The 23,049-nt window shown below is 46.0% G+C and overlaps 1 protein-coding gene across 2 annotated transcripts in view; it reads right to left on the minus strand.

Moving 5' to 3' along the window:
- Positions 1-3,520: 3,520 nt before the first annotated feature.
- LOC125553236 (vacuolar-sorting receptor 3-like) overlaps positions 3,521-23,049 on the minus strand; it is a 28,650-nt gene continuing 9,121 nt past the window's right edge. Inside the window, exons 7-12 of one of the 2 annotated variants that reach the window (XM_048717069.2) lie at positions 22,929-23,010; positions 13,629-13,711; positions 6,954-7,020; positions 6,417-6,545; positions 6,227-6,336; positions 3,521-4,008 (exon numbers count right to left, since the gene is read on the minus strand). In XM_048717069.2, the coding sequence (XP_048573026.1) occupies positions 3,901-4,008; positions 6,227-6,336; positions 6,417-6,545; positions 6,954-7,020; positions 13,629-13,711; positions 22,929-23,010 (579 nt within the window). In that variant the 3' untranslated portion in view covers positions 3,521-3,900. The remainder of the gene's footprint in view (positions 4,009-6,226; positions 6,337-6,416; positions 6,546-6,953; positions 7,021-13,628; positions 13,712-22,928; positions 23,011-23,049) is intronic. The other variant, XR_015600023.1, reaches the window with a different exon arrangement.

Raw genomic sequence — 23,049 nt, forward strand, 5'->3', positions numbered from 1 at the left:
CCGTCTTCACCATTGGAACCCTCGCGAGATGCTCTTCGAAACTAGATCCCGCATAGGCATGTTTTGTGCAATTTAAATCCCGTTTTGTGCAACTATTAGCAGTCAATGTGCAACTAGTACATGATAGTCGATGTGCAATTTTCTACCTACTCGTGGACGTGTAGTTTTCACTCATGCAAACACTTATGAACACATTTAATTTGGGTTTTCATTTTTTTTAAATGCCATAAGCTTTTGGTTCGAACATCGGAATTAAGATCTATTTTCACCATAGGAATCTCCATAACGTGTTGTTCAAAGTAGACCCCGAATGAGTATGCTTTCACAAACTTTTTTCCTGCAATTTTCTTCTCATTAAATGCAACTGCCTAGCAGTTAATGTGCAACTACCTGATAGTCGATGTGCAACTTTTTCACGTGCGTCGAGAGTATGCAACTCTGTGCTCGTACGTGAGCTACTACGTCGATGAGAGTGTGCAACTCCATGGTCATGTTTGTGTGACTATGCCGCCACACGTAGCAACTTCTGCAATCGTGCGTGAGCTGCTATGTCAATGAGAGTATGCACCTTCATGGCCGCGCATATCCGACTACGCCGACGAGGGTGTGCAACTCTATAGTCGTGTGTGTGCAACCATACGGATAAGTGTGCAACTCCGCTACCACGCGTGTGCGACTATGCCGACAAGAGTATGCACCACCGTGGACATGCGTGAACTACTACGCCAATGAGGATGCAACTCCGTGGTCCTGTGTGTGCAATTATGCTACCACACTTGTACAACTCCGTTGCCATGCGTGTGCGACTGTACCGACGATAGTGTGCAACTCCGTAGCCAATGAGAGTGGACACTGATGCCGTCGAACACTGATGCCGTCGAGAGTGTGCAACTACGCGGCTCTGTGTGTGCGACTATGCGAGTGAGAGTGTGCAACTTCACTGTCGCGCATGTGCGACTATGCCGACGGGACTATGCAACTCCTCATCGTGCGTGACTACTACGCCGACGAGAGTGTGCAACTCCATTGTCATGCATGTGCGACTATGCCACTGCGTGTGTACAGCTCTAGTAGTCATGCATGAGCTACTATGCCAACGAGTGTGTGCACCTCCACAACCGCGCGTGTGCGACTGTACCGATAGGAGTCTTCCACTCCATGGTTGTGCATGTTTGACTATGCCTACTGGGGTGTGCAATTCCATAGCCGTGCATAAACTACTACGCTAACTAGAGTGTGCGGTTCTATGGTCCTGTGTTCCACTATGCAATCTCGCGTGTGCAACTTCCGTAGTTGTGCGTGAACTACTATGTTGATGAGAGTGTGCAACTCTCGCAGCCAACGAAAGTGGACATTTATGCCGATGACAGTGTGCAACTCCATGGCCGTCCATGTGCAACTAAGCGGGCAAGGGTGTGCAACTCCGCCACCACACGTGTGCGACTATACCGACGAGCTATCGTCATGCGTCTGCTACTATGCTGGTGAGAGTGTGCAGCTTCATGATCATGTGCGTGCAATGATGTCGTCGCGTGTGTGCAACTCCCGCAGCCTGCGTGAGCTACAATGCTGACGAGAATGTGCATCTTCGCGGCCGCGCGTGTGCAACTATGACAATGAAAGTGCGCAACTTTGTGGTCGTGCGTGTGGACATACTTTCACTTTGCAAGTAGTAGTTGGTCGAGCTTACAACGTCGCGCTTCTAGCTATACTTTAGTAAGCAATGCGGGCGCGAGACATCATCTAACCATATTAGTATTGTCGTGTTTTGTAATTTTCTAAGGGTCGTATCCAATCGAGAACTCATATGTATGCAACTACAACTACTACGGATTTCAACTAAAAATATGACTAACAAAAATAGATCAAAGCAAAAACATTCATCATAAAAGGATACCAATAGTGACATAAAATCTTTAGAACTTCAATTTTTCACAGCATTACATCACTATCAAAACAACCTTATTAGATTAGTTTCATCTAAAGAACATTTTTAGTTCAATAGTTTCTTACTTGGTCCGATGTAACCCAATGAATGTTACTGTAGTCAAATCAATAGTCAGAGTAAGATAAACACTACCAAAATGAAGGACAAAATTAAGGACTAATGTGTGTGTCACCATTGGTCTAATTAAGCATCAAAACAGAAAACAAATCCAAAGCAACATGCCGGCACACATTGTTCTATAACGAGTGTTCAGATCTGAATTGCAAATTAGCCAGATACTAATTTGGCCAAAATTGGTCGAGCTCAGAACGTCGCCGGTCTAGCTATTCTTGAGTAAGCAATGCGAGCGCAGGACATCATCCAACCATCTTAATATTGTTGTGTTGTGCAACTTTCTAATGGTCGTATCCAACTGAAAACTACTATGTGTGCAACTACAACTATTGCGGATGCCAACAAAAATGTGACTAACAAAAATAAATCAACTTAAACAAAAACATCATCTAGCCAAATTAGTATCGCCGTGTTATGCAACTTCCCGGTTATCGTATACAATCTGGGCTATTGCCAAGGCCAACTTAGTATAATTGTGCTGTACCGAAGCCCTCCCTTGCCCCTTGCCCTAAACTAAACTCCCGTGTTTTGCAAGCCTTAATGTGCTGTAGGCAGTCCCCGTTATGCATATGCGTGGTGACATTTGTTGCTGTACAATGTAGTAAAACAAGATCACTTGCTGCCAATAAATCAACAAGAAAACATCCATGGCGTGCAATCCTGAATTTGTGCAAGTTGCCACTGTTAGTAAGGAGTAATAAGCGCAAGGAAAGCAAAACATTAAGAGCTTTAAATAAGCAAGTACTCGTTCCGTTCCAAAATAGATGACTCAACTTTGTACTAACAATCGAACCAGAGTCGCCTGTCTAGCTATTCTTGAGTAAGCAATGGTAACCTAGGTTGATTGCCTCAAAAAAAAACCTAGGTTGAAACTGAATTCTCCATTAGAAGTTAGCCTCAATATTAATTTGGATCACAACTCAACAAATGGCATTCACTAATAGTGCATGATCATTCACACGCTACAAGTGTTTGTGCAACAACATGCATATAATAACATCAGTGCAATAAATGCAATTTTTGAAACTTCAAACTGTTTTAAGACATGCTCAATATACAATTCATCTTCAAGATCTGCTTTGTCTCGACAAGAGCATCATTACTAGATCTCATATGCGTAAGTTTCAATGGTAAAAATCAACTTACAAATTCGCCACCAAATGGTTAATAAAATTTTCAAGGTATTGGTATTAAAGTTACCATGTGGCAACTTTGATAAAAAAAACATCAGCAATTTTGACACAAACACAATGACATATTTCTTTATCATGGGGCGACAAAAAATCCATCTTAAAAGTTCTCAGCCAATAATAAATTAAGTTGCCATTGTGTTGATATCATAGTTGCCACATAGTAATAATGCCAACACGATGGAAACTTCATTTATCATGGGGCGGCAACTTTAGGGTCAAAAAAGGTTGCAAAAGCATTCACGAGTGGAATCTAGTTACGAAGCCCTTGACAATACAAAGCCAACAGCTTAAACACATTGTGAATTGGGCATATGGTTTGGTACACAAAACATTTTTTGGTTTAAAAAAAGTTGAAATTAGCTTGCATCATCACATGCATGTATGCAACTAACTACCCCACATGTTGTGGTTGGGTCGCTCCAGGGACGAGCTGAGCGAACGTCTGCTCATTATAGAATCTGTAAATATTACCGGAGATGGAGTTGCCATGACCTCTAAGGTGAAAGTGCTCTAGATAAATTTGTACGTGAGTCTTACATTCATGTCAGACTCTAAAATCATGCTGCCATTCACCTTTGTATGCATTCTGTATATTTCAACGCTGTTCAAACCACATTTCTGCCTATGTTAGTTGTACAGGTTCAGTTAGTGAGCAAGTGGATGATCTTCGTGTGGATCATTTGGGACCTCCCCTTGACTGTCCAGTGGCATGTACTGTGCCATGATAGCTCTAATCTCAGAGTCCATGTATGACTGAAAAAACAACACAAAACAACCATCTAGAATTAGACATCTGTCAATGAAACTAAGGAGAAGAAGCCTTAGTTAAAACATATTTACAGTATTGCTGAAACTCAACATCATAAGAGGGATTTGATGATATCGGCTTTCAAAACCATAAGCATAAGCTACAGCGGAATGTGTACATTTGTTACCCTTCTACTCCCTCCGTTCCATCTTAAGTGTCGCTGATTAGTACAACTATGAACTAAATCAGCGACACATAATATGGACGGAGGGAGTAGTTTTCTTTGCAGATGATGTGGGAAAATATTAAAGACATGAAAGTTGTCATATTACATAGAATTTCAACCACTGTTGGTACAACAGCAACTAGGATAGAACTTTCTTTTTAAGAACAAGCAACTTCAGTTGCATGTCGTTTTCGTTAAGATAAGTGTGAAGTGTGACAATTACGAGAATGTGGGTATGCTAGTACAATGTGGGTATGCTAGTACATCTTAACGATCGCTTGATTAACCACATGAATCACTGGAGATGGCTTCTTGTCGAAAACACACGTGTTGCGCTCAAGCCAAACCCTTCGCATCCCCACAATAGCCCAAGTAGCAGCCTCTCTCCCTCTCGGACCCTGGACTCTGTTGGGCATGTAGCACCACCATTGTCTGACCGTGTGGCTTGATGGTGTTAGTGAAGCCATCGCTCGCAACCTGAGGAACTTGAACCAAAACTCCCGCATGTAGGAACATTTGACGAAAGATGGTCAATCGTTTCTGGCGCCTGATTGCAGATAGGGCACACCAGGGGACTTGGTAGGGCCTGCCACTCCAAACAGTCAGCCATCCAGCATCGATTCCTAAGCACCAAGCAAACGTAGAACTTTTCGTTTGGCTGCACAATGTTTCTCTACAGGTTCCTGGTATTGTCCACTTGCTCAAAGACAAAGAAAAAGCCTCATATGCAGAACTGGCTGAGTACTTCCTGTTGACAGTGAGCCTCCACTCAAAGTAATCATCCACATCTGAGAGCAAAAGCATGTCCTGGATTTCCCTCCATATTTCAAAGTATTCTGCTATCACTTGCATCCGGAGTTGTACCCTAATATCCATGATTTACCTGTGATTAGCCAAAGCCTCGGCCACTGATCTTCTTGTCGCACCACACGCTTTAGCAAAGGAGAACAGTGTTGGTGCAATGTCATGGGCACTTCGCCCATTAATACTGCTCGTGCCAAAACTGTGATCTGTCTCCTATGTCCACCATGCATTGGTAGCCGCCAAGAAGAGGGTTGTTGCTCTTTGCTAATCGGCACTTGCAGTCCTGACCACACCCTCGGCTCCCCGACGCAACCCCGCCAGCTCCATCTGATCCTATGTGCCTCATTCAGGAACTGAGGATTGTGAATCCCAAGTCCTCCGAACTCTGTTTCACATTTGGTCCAAGCAAGCGCAACAGCCACCGACATCACCATGGGCACACCGGCAAGCCCAAGTGGACCCATGACAAGGACACGTGCACGAGCCATCTAAACTGAGGTGACTTCACTCCTCTTTGAGCTCCATATACCTTGAATGAGACTTTGCTACTACCTCAAAGTGGCATCCTATGTGTGATTAGGTTTGTTGACGACCACCGTGGAAGCACGAGGAAGGAAGACCAAGTCCAAGACGAGGAGTGAGAAGACGAGGAAGATGAAGGAGTAATTCGCGAAACCGGAGTCGGAAACCCGAAGACTCCAAAGTTTGTCAACTCTAGTCTCTCCAGACCTGATCCGGTCTCCACCAAGAATACGGCTTGTTACGCTTCATGCACTAGCCAACGCAACCAAAAGTCCGAACTGATGGAAAGGGATAGGCAATCCACATACACACTTCAATACCCCCTCTCACGTGTGACGTGGGAAGTTAACACGTGAATAGACTCAAGAGGTATGGCTCAAGAGGCCTATACGTGGACATAGAGGGGGGCAGCATCAATTTTTGGATGTATTGTGAAATCCAAAACTTGAACTCAAGACCTTAGGCCCTAATACCATGTTAAGCTTCATGCACTAGCCAACTAGGACTTGAACTCTAAGACCTTAGGCTCCCATAATATGTTAAGCGTCATGCACTAGCCAACGCAACCAAAAGTCCGAACTGATGGAAAGGGCCAGGCAATCCACATATACACTAGGTTTACAAATAAAAACTACATGAATGAAGATAATATTCTGCACCAGCTAGCTTACCCTTAATCTGTATTTGTATACCACATAGCTTCCTGCCGCCACAATAACCAAGGCTACCAAGATCCCCCACACAGCAGCCCATGCTGCTTTAGCCTGAACTGTTGTCTTACCTACAGATTAACCATACAAGATTAAGTGATATGTACAAAAAATGATAGATATTTGTTACATAATCAAAGTCTAAAATTACTTATGCAAGTGTCGTGCTCCTTGATGTACAAAAGGTCGCCACTACAAGTACAATCATAGCCACCCCATGTATCTCTGCAGCTGCATTCAGGACACTGGCAAGCTTTTCTCTCCTTGCACTCGTCAATATCTGCAAAGGTAAATGACAAGTAAGCTACAGTTTAAGAACTATTGTACCTGCTGCATTGCACTAATTTTTTACTGCCTTTTGTCACAAAATATATAACGTTTTTGCAGAAAAATTGTTAATCGGAAAAATATTCATGACAATTGTCCATATTCCAAGTATGTGTGAAGTCATTTGCATCTGCAAGAAAGACCTCGTTTTGTTATAGAAAAAAGAGAATCATTTGTATGTGTGAGAGAGAAGAGAGATTATCTAGAGAATAAAATTCAGAGCGAAAAGACGATCAGTGCAGTACAGGACCATTGGTAGAACATCACTTATTCTGAGATGCAGGTCAGTGGTAATTTCCTAATTTTTGTGTGTGTGTGATCGGGTGGGTGGTGTGGAATGGGGGGTAAGGCTAACGAGTACCATCACATTTTTTAACACCGTCCCCTCGGAAACCAGCTGGACACTTGCAATTTTGATCTCCTGATTCCTGTAAAATAAAATTTGGGTACGCGAATACTTATCAGAGTCAAGTAGAACTGTAGAAGTTATTACTGTTAGAGTATACTATATATATATATATATATATATATCCTACTCTATTTTACTATCAATGCACCGTAATTTTACGTTCCGTAAGTTTTGTCTTATTTCCGACGCAAAAAGGGACCGTAAGAAAATATATAATCGCCGTAAAAAATATTTTATGTTATGTAAAATTACAAACGTAAAAACATAGTCTAAAATACACATAAACTGCAAATTTTCTTATCTTATGACCTATATTTTTAATTTTTATGTCAAATTTTACGTAATTAATCAATAGGAATGTAACTATTTGAATTCGAAACGTAATTTAATTATGAAATGATCGTAAGATTACCTCGGGTGAAGAATATTCTGCACCCTGGGTGATGAATAGTAACACTATGTATATATATATAGCCATGTAGGCTTTTGTATTTACCCCATTGTATAGGGGGTTTTCTGCATATTTCCTGCACCTGTACATGTATATATACTGGCCTATGACCCCATGGGAATGCAGGTTACATATTCCTAACATGGTATTACAGCTAGGTCAACTTTTTCGCACGCTGCAACTTGTGCTATTGATCCACTGCCGCGTCGCCGCCATCCTCTGGCGGCTGTTGTTTTCTCTATTCTCCCGTTGCCGCCAGATTTCCCATGTCCGCTACTGCTTCTTGCCCCGCTCGCCTCTCTCCCGTCTGCCTCCAACGCCTCTCTGCCCCGCCCCCTGCAGATCAACGCCCCAGGCCGGCTGCTTTCATCCCACCCGTCCACCACTGGAGTGCTGCCCGCACCTTCACATCAAGCAGCTCGGTCCTGCCTCCTGCTCCGGTCCGTAGGGTGCAGCCGTTCAGGTCAATGGCTGCTGGATCCCGTCCAAGTCGCCATCAGCCTTAGGCCACAGCCGCGACCTGCCAGAGCCGTGACGATCGCTGGCCTCCTGCACCCAGCAATCAGCGGCTGCTGATTTGCTAGCTCCAGTCCTGCCTGCCGGTCAAAGGCACTGCTGGCTGCGCCTTCTATTGAATCAAGCCACCGGCCACTTCTATTGGGGCTGATGCGGCTGATTGTCCTCTTGTAAAAAAAAGAAGAGAAAAAAAGGTGCCTCCGGTTCAAGGGTGTTCCCTACACTAACCAAATCTCGCACATGCGCTTTTCCTCGGTGCTTGGTGCTCATCCGCTTGTGATGTCATCCCTTCGGCGTCTTACGCAGGCTGTGCTGGTCGATTTACAACAACTTCTCTCAAGACCTCCGCATATGGTGATTGTCACTCTACACCAACTCCTCTCGCTACTTCCACCGGTGATTGTCACTCTACACCGGCTCCTCTCGCGACTTTCACCGATAGTGCTGATGCATATGGCTCCATCGACTACGCCTCGCACACGCGCCTTCCCTCGACGCATGGTGATTGTCTGCATGTGACCTTGTCTCCACCACCGGCCTCTGCAGATGATATTGGTCATGCTACATCGCCTCTAGCAGCTTCCAAAGCTGGTGGTGGCCGCTCCTTTTTCGATGCTGCTATGTTAGCTGCTCCAGTTGTGTCCATGGTAAAAGAAAAAACTACTCCAGCTGTGTCCTTCACTGAGCAGGAAATTTTGTGACTTTATGACTTGCTTATTGCCTCCGGCACTTCCTTGTCGGGTGCATCTGTGTCTACCTCTTCAATTGAGCCCCTGACTGAGCAGGAGATTACACGACTTCGATGCTTGCTAGCCACATCCTCTGCTTCTTCACCAACTGGTTTCTGCTACCGACTATTTGGCATTGTGGGACCACCTTCTACACAGGCAGGTACATCTCCATGGATTCTTAATACCGGAGCATCTTTTCATATGACTCATGATTCATCCACTTTGTCCTCTATTCGACCTCTTGCTTCTCCTGTTCATGTTCTTACTGTTGATGGTACCTCCCTCCCGGTTAATGGCCGAGGCATTCTTAACACTTCGGCTTTTCATGTTCATCATGTTCCTCGACTTACCATGCAGCTCATTTCTAGTGGTCAGAATGTTGACTCTAGTTGTAGGGTCATTCTCGACTTTGACTCATGTTCAGTTTTGGATCGTCACACCGGTGCTCTACTTGGTGCTGGCCCTAGACATCGTGACTTAGGATCTCTAGGAGCTTGACTGGCTTCACCTTCCCTCCCCTGCCATCACCGCCAGTCTTTCCGCTTCAATTGCCTTGTCTACCAGCTCTTTCCAGTAGTGGCATCATCACCTTGGTCACTTGTGTGGCTCTCGTCTTCCATCATTAGTTCGACGTGGTCTTCTTGGATCCATCTCCGGTAGTGTGTCTTTAGACTCTCAGGGTTGTCGGCTTGGTAAACAAGTCCAATTACCTTATCCTCATAGCGAGACTCTATCTCAGCGTCCTTTCGACATTGTTCACTCTGATGTTTAGGGTCCAGCTCCCTTTGCCTCAAAAGGAGGTCATCACTACTGTATTATCTTTATAGATGACTTCTCTCAACACACTTGAATATATTTTATGTTTTCTCGTAGTGAGGTCTTATCTCATGGTTCACACTCAGTCCTCCACGCCTATCCATGTGTTCCATGCTGACTCTACGGGAGAGAATATCTCCAAGTTGTTGCATGGAGTCCTTGTTGAGCAGGGTACTCTTGCTCAATTCTCTTGGTGCTCATGCTCAAAATGGTGTGGTTGAGAGGCCCGTGCATTGATGACCGCCGCCTCTCTTCCGCCTCACTTTTGGGCTGAGATTGTCTCCACTTCCACCTATCTCATCAATCTTCAGCCATCCACTGCTTTGCAGGGTGGCATTCCTTTCGAGTGACTTTTTGATTGTTCTCCCGATTATTCGACGCTTCGTTTGTTTGGTTGTGTTTGCTATGCTCTTGCCCCTTGTGAACGCACCAAACTGACCGCTCAGTCTGTCAACTGTGCCTTTTTAGGCTATTGTTTGGATGCGTGTTTCTCGGGATGTGACTTTTGATGAGTCTCGTCCCTTCTACCCGTGTCCATCTTCCTTGACCTTTTCAGTGGATGATATCTCTTTCCTCACTTCTTGACACACCTATCACTTCCGTTGAGCCCTTGTCCATCCGTCATGCTGCCCCTACTTCTACAACTATTGCAGATCCGACATCGTCATCTCCCATGGTTTCCTCACCTCGCTTGTCACAGGATTCTACACCTTCATCCCCAGCGACTTCGTCTCCATCACCCGAGTTTACCCTGGTGATTCTCCTCGCATTCTTCCATCGCTTCCTCACTTTTATACTCGTCGTCTGCGTGTATGGATGCATCTAATGATGTGTCATCTACTTCTAATGTGCAGTCTTCCTCATCTCAGCCTACCTATGGCTTGCATCCTCGTTTGCTTCCGCCTATGGATCGCCTTGGTTTTCCACGCACTGGCGCTCAACTTCTTATCGTGAAGTTGTTGTTCATCCCGAATGGCATCTGGCGATAGCAAAGGAGCTGGCTGCTCTTGAGCACACCGGCACATAGGATCTTGTTTCTCTTCCTCCACTTGTTCGCCCCATCACTTGTTAGTGGGTCTACAAGGTTAAGACTCACTTTGATGGTTCTCGTTACAAAGCTCATCTTGTGCTATCACCACGCTCATCCTCCACGATCATGTTGTGCATGATCACACAAGCAATCATCACCTCCCAAAGCTTCTGAGTGCTCCATGTCAATGCAGGGTTTCGAACTATACCCCATCGAGATTGAAGCACACCAAAAGCACACTCCACATCCTTCCTAGCACTTTCCTGCATTTGGGAAAATCTCTGTCTCTTCTCTCCTTGCAGATTGGGTATGGTCTTCACAAGAGTTGACCACTGAAGATAGATACCATCAGCTAGGTAATATCCCTTGTTGTAATGGTGGCCATTGATCTCAAAGTTGACCTCTGGGGAGTGGTCTTATGCAAGCCTTGCAAACACTAGAGAACGTTGAAGCACGTTGATATCATTGTGAGAACCAACCATGCCAAAGAAAGAATGTCACATCCACAGATCTTGTGAAGCCACCGCTTCTAGTACGACAGTGACACCTTTCACATGCCCCTTGTACTCCCCTGCCAAGCAAATGGACAGTTCTTCCACTTCTAGTGCATACAATCTATACTACCAAGCATGCCCGGAAAGCCCCTCTCAGCATTGATCGCCAACAACCTCTCTGTATCAACGGCAGTTGGCTCTCTCAGGTACTCAGGGCAGGACACTGCCACCACGGCCTTGCAAGAACTATACATTGAGAGGAGACATGTGGACTTACTCATACGCACGTACTCATCCACAAGATCACCAGAAATTCCATATGCAAGCATGCGAATAGCCGCAGTCCATTTCTGGCAAGAAGAGAAGCCAAGCTTGCCAAGGGCATCCTCTTTGCACTCAAAGTATGGGTCATATCCTACCACTCCCTCCCAAATACGATTCAACACATGTCTCATTCGGAAGCGGCGATGAAATTGATGTGGTTTGAAGAGTGCGGTATTCTCAAAGTAATCAGCATAGAGTAGGGCGTGGCCGCTCTCCCTATTGCGGTTCAAGGCCGGAGCATGCCCCGGGATTGATCCCCTGAACCGAGGCCGCTGCCTACCAATGTGGTCATGGACGACCAATGCATCCACCACAAGCTCTTCGTCATCCGAGGACGAATCATCCGATGAACAAATATAGTTGTGAAAGAAATACTCATCCCCGCTATCCATGGTACCTTGTGAGCAAAGCGTCGAACACCTTGCGGTCATGGAGACGCGGCCAAAAAGAGCACGTTGATGGGCCCTCCGGCTATGCAGCGCCTGCCGAAAGTTCTTGGGGTCGATGGGCGGCATCGGTGGCTGTAGCTTCTCTCCCACCAGCAACAAAGAACAACGAACGCCGGCAAAAAGCTCCTCCGAAACGCGAGCGTAGGCCGGCTATAGCATGGGTCATGGTTCGGACGGCCTTGCAGGACGGCGACGAGGCCGGGAAAATGGGGGTATAGACGGGGTGGCGGCGGCGATGCTAGGGGCGGGGGCTGGAGGGCGGAGGGAGGGCAGGGAAAGAGAAAAATTGGTTGTGTCCCCAACGAGCGGGACATGGGGGACAAGGGCGTGTGTCCGTTTGGATGCAAACGTGGCCCAAAGTTGGGCGGGGAATGGGTCAAAAGCGAACGAAAAACGGACGTTTGTCCGTTTACACCCGCGCGTGGCCGCGTTTTGTGTCTGTTTACTCCCAAACGAACTTGGCCAGACCATTTGGGGTCGTGCGTTCGAGTTGCCCTGAGCTGCGTGAGAAGGTTTATATGCAGCCACCACCTGTGCATTTTGTTCTTGATGGAATGGCATATCGTCTTCGTCATTCTCTCTATGGCCCTAAGCAAGCCCCTCGCGCTTGGTTTGAGCGTTTTGCTCTGTGGTGACTGCCGCTGGTTTTTCAGCGAGTGCTCATGATCTAGCGTTGTTTGTTCACCATTATGCTCATGGTCGGACTTTTCTATATGTTAACGACATGATCATCACTGGCGACAACCCCGAGTATATTGCCTTTGTGAAAGGCGTCTTAGTGAGCAGTTTCTTATGTTTGATCTTGGCCCTCTTCGCAACTTTCTTGGGATCAAGATCTCTTCTACCTCTCATGGCTTTTTTCGTTCTCAAGAAAAGTATAGCCAGGATCTTCTTGCTTGTGCTGCTCTTACTGATGAGCAAGTTGAGACTCCCATGGAGCTCAATGTTCACCTCCGTGATACTAATGGTAACCCCTTGTCTGATCCGTGAAACGTTATCTCATCTTGTTGGGAGTCTTGTCTATCTAGTTGTCACTCGTTCGGGTATCTCTTATCCAGTCCATATTTTGAGTCAGTTTGTTTCTGCTCCCACTTCAGTCCACTATAGTCGCCTCCTTTGTGTTCTCCGATATCCTCATGGCACGATCTCTCACCGTCTGTTCTTCCCTCGCTCCAGTTCATTACAGCTTCAGGCCTATTCAGATGCTGCGTGGGCTATGATCCCTCAAATCGCCGTTCAGTTTTTGCTTATTGTGTTTTTCTTGGTGGTTCTCTCATTGCTTGGAAGATGGAGATGGAAGATGGAGAAAGGGATTACATTTTCCTATTTGAGTGTAGAGGCTGAGTTGCGAGCTATGGCTCTTTTGACAGCAGAGCTGACTTGGTTATGGTGATTTCTTCAGGAGTTTGGTGTTTCTGTCACTACACCTGCTCTGCTATTGTTTGACAGTACTAGTGCTATTAGAATTGCGCGTGACCTTGTGAAGCATGAGCTCACCAAGCATATTGGTGTTCATGCCTTTGTGTGCGCTGGTGTGCAGGATCAGGTTATTGCTCTTCAGTATGTGCCTTCCAAGTTAAATTAGCGGATTTCTTGCGAAGGCCCAGACTAGAGGGGTGTTGTTGATCCACCATGAGTTTGAGGAGGGGTGTTGAGTACTATATATATAGCCATGTAGCCTTTTGCATTTACCCCATTGTATAAGGGGTTTTCTGCATATTTCCTGCACATGTATATATACTGGTCTATGGCCCCATGGGAATACAAATTGCATATTCCTAACAATTACATGTACTTGTTACGTGCCTAAATGTACCTGACAAGCAGAGAATGTTTTTCCGTTGCGAGTTTCATGCCAGCACCCACCATGGTTTATCAAGCATTTTCCGGGACCAGCAGCTGTAGATAAAATGGTTATTCAGTATAAACTTCTCTCGCTGTTAATCATCCACTACACACACAAAAAAAACACTTGTGCAGTTCACAGCATGTGTCATATAATCATGCAAATCGAAACAAATTGTGCAATTCTAAGATGCGAATGTCAACATTATACAGCAGCTACTTCTGAAAAGGACAAATCTTAGAACCACAATCATGATTTTTTAACTAATTCATCATTCAGTGCTTACTGCCCTGCTAACCAGCAAATGATTAGTACTCCCTCCGTTCCAAATTATTCGTCGCAGAAGTGGATGTATCTAGAACTAAAATACATCTAGATACATCCATTTCTATGACGAGTAATTCGGAACGGAGGGAGTAGAAGACTGTAGGAATATATCGTATTTCCATGAAATAATACTATATGATTTGGGTTTCATAAACTGGGAGTTGGACAGTTAGCTAGAGGTGCACAATTGCATGCACCTAACCCACCAAGGCGCCAGTTTTTTTATATCTTCGGGTCTTAATAGGCATATTATGTCACCTTCAAGCATGGCCATCGCCATACAAATTTATAAGACCTTAACTGAATAAAATGAAGCTAGCAAGTAGACTTAGAGCAACTCTAGCAGACCCCGCATCTGTCCGGCTCGCAAAACGTGTTTGCAGTTCGCGGAAAAACGCCTTTGCGGGCCGAAGCGGATGGCCGCAGTTGCAAACCCCGCATAATGGACCCGTAAAAAGGTATATTCACGGAATATGCTTTTTTACGGGTCGGCTTTGCGGGGTCTGATCTGGCGTAACTCCTCCCGGCCCGAAAAAACTAAATTTGCATCTTAATTTGATCTAGCATAATGCATTTCTTTGCTTTTTCGACAACATTGGATACATAGACATCACCAAATCTTTGCTAGAATAGCAAGACCAAAGAAAACAAGAACCACAAGTATGCATTTTAGAAGATTTCCAACTTCCATAACTGCTCCCACAAGTTGGACTAATATCTTCTCCATGCATTCATTGTTTATCTACGGATTCTTGATTTTGCATTCTTCTTTCTTCATCTTTGGTTCGAAAGAAGTAGACGTTGCTTCCCCTCTAGTTGCACATGCAGCCGCATCATTGCCTTCGATTCTACTAAGGAGTGCACCAACATCTATTAAGTTTCTTTCTATCAATAAATCAATGTATTCGCCTTCCCAAAACCAAAATGAGCATCCATCTTCCTACACAAAAGAATGAGCATGTTCAAAGAAATGAGCTATCGCAATTGAACTAAAGAGCTATCAAAATAAACTACCGCAAGTGCACGTACCCCATCGTTTTCACATTTGAAGAACACCCATCCGGGGTGCTTCGGCGTGCCCGAGGTTAGCCACAGCACTATCCGCGTGCAGTCGTCACACTGTATGAGCGGCATCGGCGAGCCACAAAGCCGATGTGCGAGCGCCGAGCCCGGTGGACGGCCGGACGAATCCATGCCCGCAAACCGTCGGCGGCGGCGGGAGGACGAACACGTACCTGCATGCGGCGATGCGCCCTTGCCGGGGCTGCGGGAGATGCTCCCCGACCACTCCATCGCTTGGCGCAGCCACCGGCGGCCGGAGAAGCCAAATCCGGCGGCCCGCGATGAAGTTTCGCATATCCGCAAATCCGGCGGCCCGCCGGCGCAGGGGGGGGGGGGGGGGCGGGGAGGCCTCGTGCGTGTGGCAGCCTTTCAGCAAGCTCCTGTCGGCTGCTCTCGCCGGAATCTTGGGCGGCGGCCCAACGGCGGCACGAGGGGGGAGGGGAGGTGGTTGGTGGGGAAAGCGCGGGTTGAAATGTCCCCCCACCAACCGCTTCCCGCTTATATGCAGGGCACCGTAGCGGCAAGGGGAAAACCCGCGAATACGCGGGTTGGGGCCGAGATTTTGCCGCGCCCCTCAAATATTTTTTCGGGCCGGGGCGGGATGCGGGGTCTGATCGGGCAGTTTTTTCCACCCCGGCCCGCATTTTGGCGGTTATTTTGCAGGTCGGGGCGGGATGCAGGGTCTGCTAGAGTTGCTCTTAGAAGTTAGAGACGGTCGGTCACAACTCACAACAGCAATCCATAGAAGAGTTTATGTAATGTAATGAGATGAAATCCCGATCCTACACAAGGCCCTGAAATCTGTCGCGTTGCTAGTGCCATGGATGGTTTGGAAGCACAGGAACAGCTGCGTCTTCGACAATGCAACACCATCCTTCAACACGCTATTAGATAGAATTAAGGACGAGGCCCGCTCTTGGGCTGCAGCCGGGGCACCTGGCCTCCGCCTTGTGCTGCCACAAACCTGGGACGTGCATTAAGCCGGATGTAACCGACGATTGTAACTGAACTTCTCCCATTTCAATGAAAAGAAGCGCAAAGGTCTTTTGCGTTTTCTCAAAATAAGAGTGAAAAAGAAGCAGGGTGCATCGTATGTGATTGTTGTTGTGGAAGGTAGCTAGGGGAGTGCTAGGGGTGACGCACGGTAAGAAGCAAGAACCCAAAGACACGTGGTGGTGGTGGAATGAAGATGTCCAAAAGGCTATCAAAGAGGAGTGCTACAAGAGTTGGCACCATGATAGAAGCACCAGCAATGTGGAGAAATACAAAGAGGCAAAGAAGAAAGCAAAGCAAGCTATGAGTGAAGCAAGGGGGTTAGCCTATGATGAGCTCTACCGGCGACTAGACACAAAGGAGAAAAGGACGTTTACAAGCTAGCGAAAATCATGAAGGAGGACAAGGGACCTCAACCAAGTCCAATGCATCAAGGATGAGGCAAATCGACTCCTAGTGAAAGATGGGGAGATCAAGAACAGGTGGAGAAAATACTTTGACAGGTTGTTCTATGTGGGGAATGAGAACACTATGCCTGAGCTAGATGACTCCTTTGATGAGAACATGATGCGAAGCATCCCAAGGTCATCCCTATGGACCTACCTACATCTCCTACGACACCACTTGGACCAATGACAAGAGCCCGAGTAAAGGCTATCGAAGATAAGTGAACTCGCTCCTCCCCGGACTTCCACTTCCTACATATGAGACATGGCTACTACCTCATGCGGAGACCCTATGTGTGATCAGGTACCCGGAGGAAGGCCACGGAGCAGCTACATCCAACGGACAAGACGACGAGGACACCAAGTGCCAAGGACAAGAAGAGGAGCTGCCACTAAAGCTACAGCCACCGGACGACCGGTCGGGACCGGACGTCCTGCACCTGAAACCCCAGCCTGCCCAGGCCCCAGCCAACGCAAGCTACAGCGAGCGGACGGCCGAACGACCGGCGTCACCACACCCGAGCCGAAACAGCGGATGTCCGACGCCACCGGACGACCGGCCATCTCCGAAAATCCGGTGCCACCTCAACCGAGCCAAAACGAGCGGAAGTCCGGCGACTACCGAATGTCCGGACGCCCACGAGCCACCGGACAATCGTAACCCACCGGACATTCGGTACCTGTCTGCGCACAGTTTCGGGCCCGAGGCCCATGTACCCCTTCACTTCACCCCCATTTGCACTAAGACTATAAATAGACCTCCTCCTCCTCCTCCTAGTTAGGGTTAGCGTTGTGTTAGCTCATATGTGAGATAGAGCTTCGCTCATCCATCCGGATCTACTCCATCGTGAGGGACCGTCACCTCTTCGGAGAAGATCCACTTGGATTCAAGACCCCTAACGGGAAGACCTCAAGACCTCCTCACGGAGAAGAACCAGTTACCTATGTATCGTCCTTTGTTGGATTCGGATCGTGTATCTCTTTGTGTTTCGAGGATCTAGCATATGTGTGACCTAATCTCGTTGGTTTGAGTGTTTCCCTTGTGTTTCCTTTCGTGTTTCCCCCTTGTGTTCTTCGTGTTCCTCGTTGGGATCCGCTCCTTTCATGAAAGATCGGTCGTATAGGGTTCCACCCTACATCAGAACAATAATAGACGGTTCGTTTTGAGGATCCAAGAGCTCAAGGCTAATGAGGCCCTAACAAGATGGAAGGAGGAAAGGCCTTGGGACCAGAAGGTATTTCTATTGAGATGTTGAGGTTCCTTGTGAAAATGGCAGTAGTATGGCTAACTATGCTATTCAACCATATTTTTCAAACAAGATGCCCAAAGAGTGGAGGAAGAGTACACAAGTACTACCTTCATGAATAAAAGAGATATTCAAAGTTGTACTAATTACCAAGGAATTAAGCTTATGAGTCATACTATGAAGCTTTGGGAGAGTGATTGGGCATCATTTAAGAGAGACGGATGTCATGAATAAACAATTTGGTTTTATGCCCAGAAGATCGACTATAGAAGCGAGTTTTCTGCCACATTAGCTCATGGAAAGTGATAGGGAGCAGAAGAAGGATCTTCATACCATTTTCATCGACTTGGAGAAGGCATATGACAAGATACCAAGGACGGTCATGTGGGCACTAGAGAAACATAAAGTCCCGACAAAGTACATTACCCTCATGAAGGATATGTATGATAATGTTGTGACAAGTAATCGGACAGGTGATAGTGAGGCCGATGCCTTCCCAAATACTAAAGGACTACATCAAGGATTACACTTGGGCCCATACATTTTTGCCTTAGTGATGGACGAGGTCAGAGAGGATATACAAGGAGATATGCCCTAGTGTATGGTTCTTACCGATGAAGTGGTAATAGTTGGCGAGGCTAGGTTGGGTGTCAATATGAAATTCGAATTGTGGAGACAAGACTTGCAGAGTCCAAGGGCTTAGTAGAACCAAACCGAGTATATGAGGTGTGACTTTAGTGGTGTTAGGTGCGAGGAGGGAGATATTAGTTTAGAGGGGCATATAGTGACTAAGAGGGGGGCCTTCCGATACTTGAGATCACTTCTACAAAGTAAAGGTGGTATCGATGAGGATGTTACTCATAGAATCAAAGCAGGGTGGATGAAGTCGCGGCAAGCATCTGGCATCCTCTATGACAAGAAGGTCCCACAAAAGCCCAAAGGTAAGTTCTATAGGACGCCAATCAAACTTGCGATGATATATGGAGTCGAGTTTTGGCCTACTAAGAGACAACACATCCAACAAATGAGTGTCACTAGGATACACATGCTAATGTGGATGTCGGCCATACACCGATTGAAGAGAAGCTTGTCCACCGACTAGGCCTGGGCATTCGGTCTAGCTAAGCCGATCGGTTAGGTTCCTCGGGCTATTGAGAAATACGGTTATCAAATATTCATGACCGATCAGTCATTTGAGAAACTGCTAACCAAGGCTTCGGTCAACCAAAAAGTCACTTCGGTCCTCGGTTTAACTCAAACGGAACCGGTTCTCTGAAAATCTGAGCTATGGAAGAAAGATAGGAAGGGAAAAATGTATCGTACAGGCAAGAACACCTTGTATGTCCTAATGAACTACTTATGGGGACGTGAATCCATTAAAAAGCAATCCCAACGGGATGGTGACGGAGATAGGTAAAGAAAAGAAGATGCAGTCTCCCAAGGAGACACAAGAGACACGAAGGAAAGAGATAAGGCGTTGGGCGCCGATTTCCGGGCGGCCGAGGCGCCTCCACTACCGGCGTTGGCTGCAGCGCTCACTGCTGGCCAAGGATGAGACGAAGGAAGGAAAGAGAAAAGGCGTTGGGCGCCGGTTGCCGGGTGGCCGAGGCGCCTCCACTGCTTGCACTGGCTGCAGCGTTCACTATCGGCCAAGGATGAGACCAGGAGTCTAGGAGATAAACACCTGTGATGGCTACGTTGGAAATGGAGAATCGGAAGTTGTCCTCGCGTGGGGGGGGGGGCGCTGTTGTTGCTGTCGAGCAGCAAGGGTGGGTTGTGCCTGTGCGTTCTTTTGATAAGACAACATGGAAATCAGCAATCCATGTACCAGAACCTCAATTTACTTTCATTCACTTTGTTTTGTTAAGCTTCATGCACTAGCCAATGCAACCAAAAGTCCAAACTGATGGAAAGGACTAGGCAATCCACATATACACTTCAACACCCCCTCTCGCGTGTGACGACGGAAGTCAACACGTATATAGACTCAAAGGTATGGCGAAAGCTAGGACTTGAACTCAAGACCTTAGCTTCGATACCATGTTAAGCTTCATGCACTAGCCAACGTAGCCAAAAGTTGTTGTGTTGTTGTTGGCCAGCAGTGTACCAAAACCTCTTGTTGTCCGAACTGATGGAAGGGCTAGGCAATCCACATACACACTTCAACAGCTTGTACTCTCTTTTTGGGGGCATTCTGACAGGTTCTATAGGGTTTCATCTCTAGCATACCCAACTTTCTTCGGACAAGAGGTTTTGTGTTGTTGTTGTTGTTGCTGTTGGTGCTGTTGTTGTTGTTGCTGTTGTATTTTACGTCTGCTTGTTGACTTCACAAGTTGCAAGGGTTCTTCATTATCTTGTTCATACAATAATTATGTCATGGATGGTAAGGAGTTCCCAATTATTTGTTGTTTAATGGCACTTGATCGATTTGTGCATTTTCTTCAAGTGTTTTCAGCGGAGCCCAGAGCCGGCGGTATCAAATAGGCGCCCAGGCTGTGATAGTAAAGATAGTCCGGTTGGTAAAGCAACTAGCGAAGACGTCTAATTAAAAGGTTGCAACGTCTAGCAAACATAAAATGTTGGCCAAACTGAACTTATTTCAATTATGAAACTCCTATTGCCATATGGATTGCACTCTTGATTTCCTGAACCTCTTCCGCACTTCCATAACTGCAGACTGTGGAGCTCTACTGTCTCGGCACACCATTGGCATCTCTCGCTTATCGACAGCAAGAGTCCTACAGGCTTGCAATAACTCCTTGTCATTATCAAAGTTCTCCATCACGCCTCCTTTAGTATTTTGTGATGTCCCCCGATACGAGCTCATAACATATACAAACAGAATGACCATGACAATATACCAGCATGGTTTCATAGCCCACAGTGGTTTACATGCTTCTTAATGCTTTAAGAGACACACTAGCATACATATAAATAACTACTCCCTCTGTCCCAAAATTCTTGTCTTAGATTTGTCTAGATACGGATGTACCTAATACTAAAACATGACTTGATACATCCGTATTTAGACAAATCTAAGACAAGAATTTTGGGACAAAGGGAGTATATTGTAGCGAACTGAGTGTAGCTCAGATGGTTAGGTCTGTAGCTCAGATGGTTAGGTCCCTTGTGGTGGAACCAACCCATCAGCATTCAAGTCCTAGACTTCGCAGTGGTGGTCGCAGTTTCCTGGATTTATTTCAGGCTTCCGACGATGTGCCTTCAGTGGGAGGAGACGTTCCCGTCGACTATGAAGGCATCTATGGCGACTTTGTCAATCTCAAGCTGATGGGTCGGCTCAGTCTCTCGAAGGTGCTCATAGGGGTAGGGTGTGCGTGCGTTCATAGGGGTGAGTGTGTGTGCATATGTATGAGCGTCTGCGTCTGTACTGTGCTAAAAAAAACTATGTTGTACATGTATTTCTTCAAGAATGGGGGGAGGGGGTGTTCAAACTTGTAGTAATTATAGTGGAATTAAGCTATAGGAGAGCCATTGAGCACCGCTTAAGAAGAATGACAAGCGTCACAAACATTGGTTTGGTTTCATGCCCGGTAGGTCGACCATGAAAGCTATCTTCTAGGTAACTTATGGAGATGTAGGGAGCAAAACAAGGACCTGCATATGGTATTCATTGATTTGGAGAAGGCCTATGATAAGATATTGTGGAATACCATGTGGTGGGCCTTGGAGAAACACAAAGTCCCAACAAAGTACATTAACCTCATCAAGGACATGTACGATAATGTTGTCACAAGTATTTAAACAAGTGATGGCGACAACTTTCAAATTAAAATAGGACTTCACCAAGGGTCAGCTTTGAGCCCTTATCTTTTTGCTTTGCCGATTGATGAGGTCACAAGGGATATACAAGGAGATATCTCATGGTGTATGCTCTTTGCGGACGATGTCGTGCTAGTCGAGGATAATCGGACGGGGATTAATAGAAAGTTAAAGAGTTGTGAAGCAGACTTTGGAATCGAAAGGTACTAAAGTTGCACCATGTAGTAATAGAGTTGCACCATATAGCACCAAATTTGGCATCAAAAATATTCCATCGAAACATACTCATGCGGGATGTAGTTTTAAAGATCTCATCGCGAGGATTCCAACGGTGAAAACGGATCTGAATTCCGACGCACGGTTTGAAAGATATGGATTTTAAAAAAAATGAAAACCCGAACAAATGCACGTACACATTCATCAGACATGGAATTGAAATGTGTTGTCAGTATGTGCCATGTCAGATGAATAAAGACAAATTTGGACCATGTGACTGCATGCATGCGTGTGTGAGGCGGCCGCTTGCTTCTCCCAAATCCTGCGCATGCACGATTAAGAATTTGGGTTTGATATTGGGGTCAATGCTGCAAAAGGATGGTGATATCCATGAAGATGTGAGCCATCGAATCAAAGCTGGATAGATGAAGTGGCGCCAAGCTTCTGGCGTACCCTGTGACAAGAGAGAGCCACAGAGGCTAAAATGCAGGTTCTATAGGACATTGATTCAACCTGTGATGTTGTATGGCATAGAATGCTGGCCAACTAAATGGCGACATGTTCAATAGTTAGGAGTAGCAGAGATGTGCATGCTGAGATGGATGTGTGACCACACAAGAAAGGATCGGGTCCAAAATGATGATATATATGGCTGGGGTAGCACTAATTGAAGAGAAGCTTGTCCAGCATCGTCAGAGATGGTTTAGGCATATACAACACAGGCCTCCAGAAGTGTCCGTGCAAAGCGGAAGGATAAAGCATGTTGATGATGTCAAGAGAGGTCAGGATAGACCAAACTTGACACGGGAGGAGTTTGTTAAGAGACTTGAAGGACTGGAATATCACCAAATAACTAGCCATGGACATTTGTGCATGCAAGTTAGCTATCCAGGTGCGCGAACCATAACTAGGTTTCGAGATCTTATGGGTTTCAATTCTAGCCTATCCCAACTTGTTTGGGATTGAAAGGATTTGTTGTTGTATACATGTATTTCTTACACAATTTAACTTCAGTATATAGCAAGTTTTAACAACAGAACTTACTAGCCAACAAAATGTTGATCAATCATGGTTTCACTACTAGCCACTTACTGACGCAAGCAGTGTTAAAAAGGAACTGTAAATTGCAAACTGGAAGATAATTGTTTCAACAGTCATTCATGTATAGAAGTTGCAAAGATAGCCAGAAAGAATATTACGTTCACAGTTGCTGTAGCCATCTCCTTTAAATTGCACGCCATTGAATGTGGGGCATTCACACACTCTGCCACGAAAAGTGTCCTGGACAAGTATTGATCACAGCAAATTAAGAAAACCAGA

The sequence above is a fragment of the Triticum urartu genome, chromosome 1A (assembly GCF_056163025.1).
Source record: "Triticum urartu cultivar PI428250 chromosome 1A, HENAU_Tu73, whole genome shotgun sequence".
NCBI lineage: Eukaryota > Viridiplantae > Streptophyta > Magnoliopsida > Poales > Poaceae > Triticum > Triticum urartu.